This window comes from Ranitomeya variabilis, chromosome 4, assembly GCF_051348905.1.
Source record: "Ranitomeya variabilis isolate aRanVar5 chromosome 4, aRanVar5.hap1, whole genome shotgun sequence".
Lineage (NCBI taxonomy): Eukaryota > Metazoa > Chordata > Amphibia > Anura > Dendrobatidae > Ranitomeya > Ranitomeya variabilis.
In genome coordinates, this window is record NC_135235.1 from 698312085 (window position 1) to 698325510 (window position 13426).

The 13426-nt window shown below is 50.5% G+C and overlaps 2 protein-coding genes across 5 annotated transcripts in view; both read left to right on the plus strand.

Annotated features, from left to right (window-relative positions):
• LOC143767738 (uncharacterized) overlaps nucleotides 1-13426 on the plus strand; it is a 70487-nt gene that overhangs the window by 29960 nt on the left and 27101 nt on the right. Inside the window, exons 1-6 of one of the 3 annotated variants that reach the window (XR_013213766.1) lie at nucleotides 2731-2841; nucleotides 7370-7519; nucleotides 7644-7823; nucleotides 7907-8030; nucleotides 8114-8211; nucleotides 8410-8500. The exons of 1 other annotated variant lie outside the window; for it this stretch is intronic. Coding sequence is in view for 1 of the 2 variants with exons in the window: in XM_077256247.1 (XP_077112362.1) it covers nucleotides 7946-8030; nucleotides 8114-8211; nucleotides 8410-8500 (274 nt within the window). In the remaining variant the exon portion in view is untranslated. Of the gene's footprint in view, nucleotides 1-2730; nucleotides 2842-7369; nucleotides 7520-7643; nucleotides 7824-7906; nucleotides 8031-8113; nucleotides 8212-8409; nucleotides 8501-13426 lie in introns of those variants that run through there. One more of the 3 variants, XM_077256247.1, reaches the window with a different exon arrangement.
• LOC143767747 (uncharacterized) overlaps nucleotides 2172-13426 on the plus strand; it is a 336680-nt gene continuing 325425 nt past the window's right edge. Inside the window, exon 1 of one of the 2 annotated variants that reach the window (XM_077256266.1) lies at nucleotides 2172-2246. The gene's annotated coding sequence lies outside the window, so the exon portion shown is untranslated. Of the gene's footprint in view, nucleotides 2247-3967; nucleotides 3991-13426 lie in introns of those variants that run through there. The other variant, XM_077256264.1, reaches the window with a different exon arrangement.

Consider the following 13426-nt stretch of genomic DNA (forward strand, 5'->3'; position numbering starts at 1 on the left):
TTCATTTTGGAGTTTACTCACTGCCTCCTCCAACTCCTCCACTGTTCATGGCCCTTCCAAGAGCAAACTAGGATCTACGGATAGTTCAGGGAGCAAAGAGCAAACTAGGATCTACAGACAGTTCAGAGAGCGAAGAGAAAACTAGGATCTACGGACAGTTCAGGGAGCAACGAGCAAACTAGGATCTACGGACAGTTCAGGGAGCAAAGAACAAACTAGGATCTACGGACAGTTCAGGGATCAAAGAACAAACTAGGATCTATGGACAGTTCAGGGAGCATTATACTCTATAAGTACAGGAATCTATCGTCCTCCTGCACTGTGGAGTTAGACGTGTATATTCCTCCATGATATGTACTTAATGTGGACAAGATACAGTGGGGCAAAAAAGTATTTAGTCAGTCAGCAATAGTGCAAGTTCCACCACTTGAAAAGATGAGAGGCGTCTGTAATTTACATCATAGGTAGACCTCAACTATGGGAGACAAACTGAGAAAAAAAAATCCAGAAAATCACATTGTCTGTTTTTTTATCATTTTATTTGCATTTTATGGTGGAAAATAAGTATTTGGTCAGAAACAAACAATCAAGATTTCTGGCTCTCACAGACCTGTAACTTCTTCTTTAAGAGTCTCCTCTTTCCTCCACTCATTACCTGTAGTAATGGCACCTGTTTAAACTTGTTATCAGTATAAAAAGACACCTGTGCACACCCTCAAACAGTCTGACTCCAAACTCCACTATGGTGAAGACCAAAGAGCTGTCAAAGGACACCAGAAACAAAATTGTAGCCCTGCACCAGGCTGGGAAGACTGAATCTGCAATAGCCAACCAGCTTGGAGTGAAGAAATCAACAGTGGGAGTAATAATTAGAAAATGGAAGACATTCAAGACCACTGATAATCTCCCTCGATCTGGGGCTCCACGCAAAATCCCACCCCGTGGGGTCAGAATGATCACAAGAACGGTGAGCAAAAATCCCAGAACCACGCGGGGGGACCTAGTGAATGAACTGCAGAGAGCTGGGACCAATGTAACAAGGCCTACCATAAGTAACACACTACGCCACCATGGACTCAGATCCTGCAGTGCCAGACGTGTCCCACTGCTTAAGCCAGTACATGTCCGGGCCCGTCTGAAGCTTGCTAGAGAGCATTTGGATGATCCAGAGGAGTTTTGGGAGAATGTCCTATGGTCTGATGAAACCAAACTGGAACTGTTTGGTAGAAACACAACTTGTCGTGTTTGGAGGAAAAAGAATACTGAGTTGCATCCATCAAACACCATACCTACTGTAAAGCATGGTGGTGGAAACATCATGCTTTGGGGCTGTTTCTCTCCAAAGGGGCCAGGACGACTGATACGGGTACATGAAAGAATGAATGGGGCCATGTATCGTGAGATTTTGAGTGCAAACCTCCTTCCATCAGCAAGGGCATTGAAGATGAAACGTGGCTGGGTCTTTCAACATGACAATGATCCAAAGCACACCGCCAGGGCAACGAAGGAGTGGCTTCGTAAGAAGCATTTCAAGGTCCTGGAGTGGCCTAGCCAGTCTCCAGATCTCAACCCTATAGAAAACCTTTGGAGGGAGTTGAAAGTCCGTGTTGCCAAACGAAAAGCCAAAAACATCACTGCTCTAGAGGAGATCTGCATGGAGGAATGGGCCAACATACCAACAACAGTGTGTGGCAACCTTGTGAAGACTTACAGAAAACGTTTGACCTCTGTCATTGCCAACAAAGGATAGATTACAAAGTATTGAGATGAAATTTTGTTTCTGACCAAATACTTATTTTCCACCATAATATGCAAATAAAATGATAAAAAAACAGACAATGTGATTTTCTGGATTTTTTTTTCTCAGTTTGTCTCCCATAGTTGAGGTCTACCTATGATGTAAATTACAGACGCCTCTCATCTTTTTAAGTGGTGGAACTTGCACTATTGCTGACTGACTAAATACTTTTTTGCCCCACTGTATCTGACGGGTCCATACTCACACATACGGCTCCGCTCCGTACACCTCGTACATACACGGCTCTGCTACATCCACACTGTAAATTCCCCTGACCACACACATAAACTTCCCCTCATCCAGCACCATGACAACCAGCACAGCAGAGTCCTGCATACACTGAGGCCCCTGAACATGTGACCCTTGACTCCTCCCCTCCTGTGACCTCATCACAGGTCCTGTGCGCACAGAGCAGCCATATATGTGGAGTGCGGCTCTGCGGGTGGAGGTCGGTGCTGGAGGCTCCATTATTCTCTATGTGGAGTGCGGCTCTGCGGGTGGAGGTCGGTGCTGGAGGCCCCATTATTCTCTATGTGGAGTGCGGCTCTGAGGGTGGAGGTCGGTGCTGGAGGCTCCATTATTCTCTATGTGGAGTGTTGCTCTGCGGGTGGAGGTCGGTGCTGGAGGCTCCATTATTCTCTGTGGAGTGCGGCTCTGAGGGTGGAGGTCGGTGCTGGAGGCTCCATTATTCTCTATGTGGAGTGCGGGTGGAGGTCGGTGCTGGAGGCCCCATTATTCTCTATGTGGAGTGCGGCTCTGCGGGTGGAGGTCGGTGCTGGAGGCTCCATTATTCTCTATGTGGAGTGCGGCTCTGCGGGTGGAGGTCAGTGCTGGAGGCCCCATTATTCTCTATGTGGAGTGTGGCTCTGCGAGTGGAGGTCGGTGCTGGAGGCTCCATTATTCTCCATGTGGAGTGTGGCTCTGAGGGTGGAGGTTGGTGCTGGAGGCTCCATTATTCTCTATGTGGAGTGCGGCTCTGAGGGTGGAGGTCGGTGCTGGAGGCCCCATTATTCTCTATGTGGAGTGCAGCTCTGAGGGTGGAGGTCGGTGCTGGAGGCTCCATTATTCTCTATGTGGAGTGCGGCTCTGAGGGTGGAGGTCGGTGCTGGAGGCTCCATTATTCTCTATGTGGAGTGCGGCTCTGAGGGTGGAGGTCGGTGCTGGAGGCCCCATTATTCTCCATGTGGAGTGTGGCTCTGCGAGTGGAGGTCGGTGCTGGAGGCCCCATTCTCTATGTGGAGTGCGGCTCTGCGGGTGGAGGTTGGTGCTGGAGGCTCCATTATTCTCTATGTGGAGTGCAGCTCTGAGGGTGGAGGTCGGTGCTGGAGGCTCCATTATTCTCTATGTGGAGTGCGGCTCTGAGGGTGGAGGTCGGTGCTGGAGGCTCCATTATTCTCTATGTGGAGTGCGGCTCTGAGGGTGGAGGTCGGTGCTGGAGGCCCCATTATTCTCCATGTGGAGTGTGGCTCTGCGAGTGGAGGTCGGTGCTGGAGGCCCCATTCTCTATGTGGAGTGCGGCTCTGAGGGTGGAGGTCGGTGCTGGAGGCTCCATTATTCTCTATGTGGAGTGCGGCTCTGAGGGTGGAGGTCGGTGCCGGAGGCTCCATTATTCTCTATGTGGAGTGCGGCTCTGTGTGTGGAGGTCGGTGCTGGAGGCTCCATTATTTTCTATGTGGAGTGCGGCTCTGCGGGTAGAGGTCGGTGCCGGAGGCTCCATTATTCTCTATCTGGAGTGCGGCTCTGCGGGTGGAGGTCGGTGCCGGAGGCTCCATTATTCTCTATGTGGAGTGCGGCTCTGTGTGTGGAGGTCGGTGCCGGAGGCTCCATTATTCTCTATGTGGAGTGCGGCTCTGCGGGTGGAGGTCGGTGCCGGAGGCTCCATTATTCTCTATGTGGAGTGCGGCTCTGCGGGTGGAGGTCGGTGCTGGAGGCTCCATTATTTTCTATGGGGAGTGCAGCTCTGCGGGTGGAGGTCGGTGCTGGAGGCTCCATTATTCTCTATGTGGAGTGCGGCTCTGCGGGTGGAGGTCGGTGCTGGAGGCTCCATTATTCTCTATGTGGAGTGCGGCTCTGCGGGTGGAGGTCGGTGCTGGAGGCTCCATTATTCTCCATGTGGAGTGTGGCTCTGCGGGTGGAGGTCGGTGCTGGAGGCTCCATTATTCTCTATGTGGAGTGCGGCTCTGCAGGTGGAGGTCGGTGCTGGAGGCTCCATTATTCTCTATGTGGAGTGCGGCTCTGCGGGTGGAGGTCTGTGCTGGAGGCTCCATTCTCTATGTGGAGTGCGGCTCTGCGGGTGGAGGTCGGTGCTGGAGGCCCCATTATTTTCTATGTGGAGTGCGGCTCTGCGGGTGGAGGCCCCATTATTCTCTATGTGGAGTACGGCTCTGCGGGTGGAGGTCGTTGCTGGAGGCTCCATTATTCTCTATGTGGAGTGCGGCTCTGTGGGTGGAGGTCGGTGCTGGAGGCTCCATTATTCTCCATGTGGAGTGTGGCTCTGCGGGTGGAGGTCGGTGCTGGAGGCCCCATTATTCTCCATGTGGAGGGCGGCTCTGTGGGTGGAGGTCGGTGCTGGAGGCCCCATTATTCTCTATGTGGAGTGCGGCTCTGCGGGTGGAGGTCGGTGCTGGAGGCTCCATTATTCCCTATGTGGAGTGCGGCTCTGGGTGGAGGTCGGTGCTGGAGGCCCCATTATTCTCTATGTGGGGTATGGCTCTGTGGGTGGAGGTCGGTGCTGGAGGCTCCATTATTTTCTATGTGGAGTGCAGCTCTGCGGGTGGAGGTCGGTGCTGGAGGCTCCATTATTCTCCATGTGGAGTGCGGCTCTGTGGGTGGAGGTCGGTGCTGGAGGCTCCATTATTCTCTATGTGGAGTGCGGCTCTGTGGGTGGAGGTCGGTGCTGGAGGCTCCATTATTCTCTATGTGGAGTGCGGCTCTGTGGGTGGAGGTCGGTGCTGGAGGCTCCATTATTCTCCATGTGGAGTGTGGCTCTGCGGGTGGAGGTCGGTGCTGGAGGCCCCATTATTCTCCATGTGGAGGGCGGCTCTGTGGGTGGAGGTCGGTGCTGGAGGCCCCATTATTCTCTATGTGGAGTGCGGCTCTGCGGGTGGAGGTCGGTGCTGGAGGCTCCATTATTCTCCATGTGGAGTGTGGCTCTGAGGGTGGAGGTTGGTGCTGGAGGCTCCATTATTCTCTATGTGGAGTGCGGCTCTGGGTGGAGGTCGGTGCTGGAGGCCCCATTATTCTCTATGTGGGGTATGGCTCTGTGGGTGGAGGTCGGTGCTGGAGGCTCCATTATTTTCTATGTGGAGTGCAGCTCTGCGGGTGGAGGTCGGTGCTGGAGGCTCCATTATTCTCCATGTGGAGTGCGGCTCTGCGGGTGGAGATCGGTGCTGGAGGCTCCATTATTCTCTATGTGGAGTGCGGCTCTGCGGGTGGAGGTCGGTGCTGGAGGCTCCATTCTCACATTCACCTTAATGTGATCACTTTGACTGCCACGGTGCCGCATTAAAGAGATGACATATCCATATGTGCAGGGTTTGTAAGTACTTACCAAACTAGACATATGGATACGTCCAATGTCATGAAGGGGGTTAAACTTTTCTTAAACACCTCTGATTAGTGCGGTCATACAACATACAAGTCTTTGATGGCTGCGGTGATGCCCTGTACTACTGTAGAGCCGTGTATCATCACTGCTGTCAGTGTAATACTAACGGCCCCATACATATGAGATAAATGTTGGCTGAACGGTCATTTGGCAGACGGCCATCTCTCCCGACTCCCCCATACACACAAATATTCCAGCTTTCCTGTGGTCTGTATGAGAGAGTCACCTCCAGACTCCTCTAGAGGAGGATTATCTACAGGAAGAACAAGCGGATTATCCTCTGAAATTCAGGATGTCAGATCCTTCTCTGCCCTGGCATCATCTGTCGGGAGACCCCAAATACATTATATAGTTGCCCAAACCCCCCAAAATCAGTGCTTTCATGTAACTTTATTCTAATGTGTATAGGGGCGTTAAAAGGTAACTTATTGGACGCTGCCTCTGGCCCGGCCTAGTAGACCTTCATACATTGCAGGCCCAGACACCATTATTAGGCATGTACCGTATGCATTGTGCCCCGTCCCTGTCCTGGTATGCATGGCTCCCCGGTCCCTGACCTGCTGTGCATGGCTCCCCTGGTCTGTTGTATGCATGGCTCTCCCTCCCCCCATCCTACTCACCCTCCTCGCGTCGTCTCTGCATCTCCTGTGCTGAACGGTCACATGGTACTGCTCATTATGGAATTGAATATGCGCTCCACACCTATGAGAGTGGAGACGTGTGCATATTCATTACCTTAATGAGCAGTACCACGTGACCGCTGAGCACAGGAAGAACTGCCGGCGCCAGGACAACGGAGACCCAGGAACGGAGCTTCAGCGATGGCGCCAGGAGGGTGAGTATGATTTCTACTGTTAGCCAGCGGCTGCAGCTGTCACTGTGCCTCAACCACCAGCTCCTGCTGCTTCCTCTTTCCCGCTGGCAATAACTCGTGTATAAGCTGAGGGTGGCATTTTCAGCACAAAAAAATGTGCTGAAAATCTCAACTTATACATGAATATATATAGTAAGTACCGTAGTAACTAGGCCACCCCATACTATCGAGTACTTGGGGGTGTAGGGGCATTCAGCTGAACACTGTCACACCTTCTTAGATGCCATGTTTGCTTTTGACAGCAGCAAGTGCCAGGGTTTTTGTTGCAGCCGTGGTGTTTTTGGAAATAAAAAATCTTTTATAAAAGCCTCAAACTTTGTGTGAATCAGACCTGAGATCTAACATGATAGAAGATTACAGTGCGGGGAAGACGGGAAACCTTCATATAGACGGCCGGTGGGGATGGAGTCAGTGACGGACTCTGGCCAAATCTGTTTCTAGAGCCGTAGTAGAAGATGAAGATGTCGTCCTCATCATGAAGTAGTTATTTCTCATGTCCCGTGTAATGAATATCTCCTGCAGTATTGCTAATGCCGATTCCAGTGTCAGTAAGGCTACGTTCACATTTGCGGTCAGCGCCGCAGCGTCGGGCGCCGCATGCGTCATGCGCCCCTATATTTAACATGGGGGCGCATGGACATGCGTTGTGCTGCGTTTTGCGCCGCATGGCCGCAAGCGTTGGACGCAAGAAACGCATCAAGTTGCATTTTTTTTGCGTCCAACTTTCGGCCAAAAACGACGCATGCGGCGCAAAACGCAGCGTTTTAGCGTGCGTTTTGCCGCGTTTTTGTTTGCGTTGTGCGCTGCGGCGCCGACGCTGCGGCGCACAACGCAAATGTGAACGTAGCCTAAATGAGACGAGAATTAGCGTTATGGGAGATGAGTCTATGAGGAACGTATTCAGCTGCCGACTCCGAGGAAGAAACTGCTTGTTGTCTGTGGCCTAAATATATAGGTTTTATTAGTAGATGTAAAGAAGAAAAGTACTGTAAAATAATAAATCTCATACGTTTCCCTTATTATCTCCAGTAATTGTATTATTACACAGGATTTTTATGATGTTACATTGACTCATCTTCTTCTCATTCAGGTCTCTACAATATCGGATCCTCTCAGTGAAGATCTTCTATATAAGAGAATTTTCCTGATTTGCCCATCAAAGATGGATATGGGTAGAGACAAGATGGCGGAGAGGATATTACACCTCACCCTAGAGATCCTCTTCCTACTTACTGGAGAGGTGAGAGATTCTGATGACGTCACATTACATCATTCTTATCTGTGGAAATAACAGATGGACAAAACTGGAGAGGACTCTGGAAATGTCTGTAGTGAGATTTATTAATGTGTCTCTCCTTATCCAGGATTACACAGTAGTGAAGAAGACCTCTAGTAAGCGCTGTCAGGACCCTGTGTCTGAGGGATGGGGAAGACTCCTGAGCCCAATCACGGGGCCTCCACCTCACCCCCTGATACATGAGGACATCAATGACCAGAAGATCCTAGAACTCGCCTACAAGATGATTGAGCTGCTGACTGGAGAGGTGACACTGCTGGGAATGCTGGGACATTATACAGTAACAATATGAAGGGTTCAGGGAGATAACGGTATCATTGTATGTGTCAGGTTCTTATAAGGTGTCAGGATGTCTCCGTCTATTTTTCCATGGAGGAGTGGGAGTATTTAGAAGGACACAAAGATCTGTACAAGGACGTCATGATGGAGGTTCCCCAGCCCCTCACATCACCAGGTAATAGACAGGACTAAATACACACAGCCTATAATTATCTGTATGTAAAGAATGAATTCAGTCCCTGTATGTGTTTCCTTCAGATCTATCCAGTAAGAGGACAACACCAGAGAGATGTCCCCGTCCTCTTCTTCCACAGGACTGCAAGCAAGAAGATCCCAATGTTCCTCAGGATCATCAGGTAGATGGAGAGAAGGTGTCATGAGATCTCCCCTATGATGTGTAGACGGCTGTGAAGGTCTTGTGCTCAGTCTTGTTTTATCCCCCAGTATTATATGTTTTATACTTGTGTAATGAGAACGGTGGAGATGGCAGGATTAGAGCAGATCATAGATGTGACTTCTCCATCTGTCTGTGACTTTTACAATATTTGTTTCAGGGTGAAGATCTGACCCCTATTAATACTACAGAGACATATGTGAGGGGTGATGAGCGGTGTAAAGAGGAGATTCCTACATATGACTACCCAAGTGAGTAGTAATGACTAAATGCAGAGAAGTCACAGATTCTCCTCCGTCAACAGCTGTGGCTGCTTTATCTGTGGTAGTGTGGTCCGGCCGTATCACAGTCGAGTGATCATCATTTTGCCTCTCGACCACAATATTCTCCTCCACCAAAAACTGTTTAAATGACTTTGGGCATTGAAAGCCCTTTTCCCAGGACGTCCCTCCTGACAGCACCACCAGGAGGTTGTCCTTGATATCCTTGAGGGTATGTGCACACGTCAGGATTTCTTGCAGAAATTTCCTGAAGAAAACCGGAAATTTTCTGCAAGAAATCCGCATTTTTTTTTTTTGCGTTTTTTTTTCCTGTTTTTTCCGCTTTTTTTTTTTTAGCATTTTGCAAGTGTAATTAGCTTGCAGAATGCAAAAGTTTTCCAAGCGATCTGTAGCATCGCTTAGAAAACTGACTGACAGGTTGGTCACACTTGTCAAACATAGTGTTTGACAAGTGTGACCAACTTTTTACTATAGATGCTGCTTATGCAGCATCTATAGTAAAAGATAGAATGTTTAAAAATAATTGAAAAAAATGGTTATACTCACCTGCAGACAGCCAATCTCCTCAGCGGCGTCCGTTCCTATAGATGGTGTGGTTCAGGACCTTCGATGACGTCGCGACTTGTGATTGGTCGCGTGAGCGGTCACATGAGCGGTCACGCGACCAATCACAAGACAGCGACGTCATCGCAGGTCCTTCACCACACCATCTATAGTAACGAAGCGGCAGCATGCAGCGGTGAGAGGCGGGAACACTCCGGGGGCCATCGAAGGTGAGTATATCACTATTTTTTATTTTAAATCATTTTTTTTGGACCAATTATATGGTGCCCAGACCGTGGAGGAGAGTCTCCTCTCCTCCACCCTGGGTACCAACCGCACATGATCTGCTTACTTCCCGCATGGTGTGCACAGCCCCATGCGGAAAGTAAGCAGATCAATGTACTCCTAGGTGTGCGGAATCCCCGCAATTCCGCAAATTTAATGAACATGTTGCTTTTTTTTCCGCAATGCGATTTTTTTGCGGAAAAAAATGCAGCATGTGCACAAAATATGCGGAATACACTGAAAATAATGGGAGGCATGTTTTTATCACGTTTTTATAGCGAAAAAACTCGAAAAATACTGAACGTGTGCACATAGCCTGATAGGGACAGGAACACAGAAGAGGATAAATAGCCTCTCCCCACCTCCACCCTTCAGTGTTTTTCCTGTCCCTATCAGGGACAGACGCAGGAAGAGGAGCACAGGCGTGCGAAGATACAGTTTACCTGGGCTCCAGCTCCTGCAGCGGGGTTGGGGCAGAGGGCGAGATGGTATGCCCTCAATAACGCTGATACCGCGAGAGGTCCCTCAGCGGTCGGTAGAGCGGGTGCTCCCGAATTCAGCCACATTCCCTCCGAGGACACTGGGCTGCAGCTGCTGCGCGGCGCCCTATGGGCGGGCTTCCGCGATGCTTGTTCTGGTGATGCGGCGCCACTGCAGGTGGCTGGGAAGTTGCCGCTCGCCGGGTCGGCGTCTCCCTCCAGTGCGGCGCCATGACACCGGAAGTCGCATAGTGACGACTTCCGGGGGCGGCCCTGAATGGGCCTGCGGACGCTCCAGGAGGGGACGTGACTTCTAAGCAAAGATCCAATATCCAGGGTGCGTTCCACGGGGTGCATGCTCTGTCAGAAGTGACAGCAGGATCCAAACGAGCAGCAGCTGTGATCGGAAGGAGGTCGATTCAGATGTCTTGAAGCCGGGTAAGACAAACTATTTAAGACCGACAGCTGACCGCACACACTGACGCAGTTGGATGGAGAGTGCTAGCCGTCCTGACGTCCAGTCCGATTCTCTCTTGGACCACGTGAGTGAGCTACGATAGCATCTTCCAAGGCAGTCTATACATAGTTAGCTATAGGACCTTCCTTTTCCGTATTTTCTAGGATAAGGAAACGACTAAACGCTCCACAACAGCGGTCAAGAGAAGATCTAATAAGTGCCCATTATGCGCCACGAGACTTCCAGATGCATACGAAAAAAAGCTGTGCAAGTCATGCATCGCCAAGCTGCTCAAACGAGCAATCATCCTTATTGGATAATATACGCACCATGATCAGAGAAGAGGTTCAGGCCGCTATAGCTACTACTGAACCGCCCCAGGTTCCCTCGCCTAAGAGACCCAGATGGAACATGGATCCAACTCCGAGGAAGGAGAAGTATCGGGCTACTCTGATCTAGACTCAGCGGAAGGCGAATCTTCCTCTGTACTTCTTTCCGGTGATCGGAAGAGATATTTCTCTATCGCCTTTCATTGGGGGACACAGGAACCATGGGTGTATGCTGCTGCCACTAGGAGGCTGACACTATGCAAATAAAAAAGTTAGCGCCTCCTCTGCAGTGTACACCCTACCGACAGGAAGTAGGATATTCAGTTTAGCTTAGTGTCAGTAGGAGGTGGACAGGGGCCTTTCATTAGACCCTTATCTGCCTCAATGTGCGTCGTTTTCTTTCAGGTTTTCCGGAGGGATACACAATACGGACTATGAGTACGGCGTGTACTGCCACCCCGTATCCTCATAGATTCCACAGCAGGACCAAGATCCTAGCACACAAGTGTGCTCAGAAGTCTGGTCCTGCATCCGTCCCCCACCCACTCGCCCACCAGAGCCTGTCGGTTGAGGGAGACGAGGACGTCCATCAGCTCCCTGGACATCTGGTATTTTCCCCGGATGGAGGTTAGTAAGGACGGCATGGGATGTTTTAGGTGAGTATTCCTACCCTTAAATCTGGGGTAATCGTTCCCGTCCCAGAACAGGAACGGTTCACAGGCTTCTCTTCGAATCTCTTTGTACCTAAAAAGGACAACAAGGTTCGTCCCAGTCTGGATTTCAAATTGCTGAACAGGAAGTTTCGTCTGAGACACTTCAGGATGTAATTCCCTCGTTCAGTAATTGCTTCCATGGAGGCTCAGGAATTTCGGTTTCAGGCTCCCGAAAGTCTATCCATCCTCCCCTACACTCTAGCCGTTGCGGGTGGCTCGTCAACAGGAAGTCTTGTTCTTTCTCAGCGCCTTGTATTTCTGGGCATGTTCTTCGACACTTGTCGGACCAGAAGACAAGATATCCCTCCTTCGTGGGAAGTTCGCTTGCTCCAGGGTTCTCGGCTTCCCTCCTTTCCGATGGGCCATGATGGTCCTGGGGAGATTGGTTGCAACATCGGAAGCGATTTCCCTTCACCCATTTCATTCAAGACTTCTTCAGCAGGCTATTCTATCACAGGGGGACAGGCCTGTCTTCTCCCTGCATCGTCCGATCCGGTTTTCTCCCGGGTCAAATGGTTCCTCGACTGGTGGCCGAGGTCACTTCTCTTATCCCAGAGCGGATCCTTCACAGCAGATCCTTCCTTCCAGTTCTCTGGCAGGTGGTGACGACGGACGCCAGCCTGCTCGGCTGAGGCGTGGGGCTTTGTCACCTGTTTTTTTTCAGGGTTGTTGATTGCCGCAGGAGTCCTCTCTGTCGATCAATGTCCTCGAGTTCCGGATCATCTTTCTGTCTTTCCTTCACTGGGTAAGGATTTTCAGGAGCCTGCCAATTCGGATCCAGACAGACAATGCCACAGCAGTGGCATATGTCAATCACGAGGAGTGGACTCGGAGTTTCTCTGGCCTTGGCCGAGGTTTCCAGGATCCTCCTTTGGGCAGAGGCAACGGTCCTGGTGGGATCCGCAGTGCATGTCCCCAGCGTGGACATTTAGGCCGCTGTCTTCCTCAGCCGCGAGGGCCTCGTGGCAGGGGAATGGTCCTTACTTCAGGAGGTCTCCTTTCGGATTGCTCTTCGATGGGGGACTCCGGAAGTGGACCTCACGGCGTCCCGATTGAACAGGAAGGTCCCTCAGGTCGTCCCAAGGTCCCGCGATCCTCTCGCAGTGGTGTTGACACTCTGGCCATTCCTTGGTCGCAGTTCGTGCTCCCCTATCGGTTCCCACCCTGTTGTGAATTCTGCTCTTGGGCTCCCTTTGGTGGTTATAAGTGGTACTGCTGCTCCTTTGGATCTCAGCAGTCATCAGGTGCTTTCACTTATTACCAATTCTGACTGGGCTATTTAGTCTGGCTAGATCCTTTTGCCAGTGCCAGTTGTCCATTGTTTTTTGGAGGATTCACATCTCTGCCTGGTTTCTCCTGCTATGCAGTTCAAATCTACAAAAATAAGTTCTGGCTTTGTTTTTGCAGTCCACATGCTGTGGACCTTATAGTTCAGTGCATTTCTATGTTTTTTCTTGTCCAGCTTTGTCTGTGTAAGGATTTATTCAGCTAAGTTGGAATCTCTGGAGATGCAGAAATACCCTCCATATCTTTAGTTAGATGTGGAGATTTTGTATTCTCTGTGGTGGATATTTTCTAGTCTTTTAATACTGACCGCATAGTACTCTGTCCTGTCCTTTCTATTTAGCTAGAGTGGCCTCCTTTGCTAAATTCTGTTTTCAGTCTGCGTATGTTATTTCCCTCAGTCAATATTCATGGGGGGCTGTCTATCCTTTGGGGATTTTCTCTGAGGCAAGATAGTTTTCCCGTTTCTATCTTTAGGGGTATTTTAGTCCTCCGGCTGTGTCGAGGTGTCTAGGCCGTGTTAGGTACATCCCACGGCTACTTCTAGTTGCGGTGTTAAGTTCAGGGCCTGCGGTCAGTACAGGTACCACCTTCTCCAGAGAACGTCTCATGCTGCTCCTAGGCCACCAGATCATAACACCACCCCTTCCCTTGCTTTTCAAGCTGTTGAAAAAGATCAAGGCGGAAGGGGTGCCGTTCATTCTGATCGCCCCGGATTGGCACAGGAGTTCTTGGTTTGCGGAGATCGTCAATCTTCTCGCGAACGCCCCCTGGCGCCTTCCAGACAGACCCGAACAGAGTGCCCC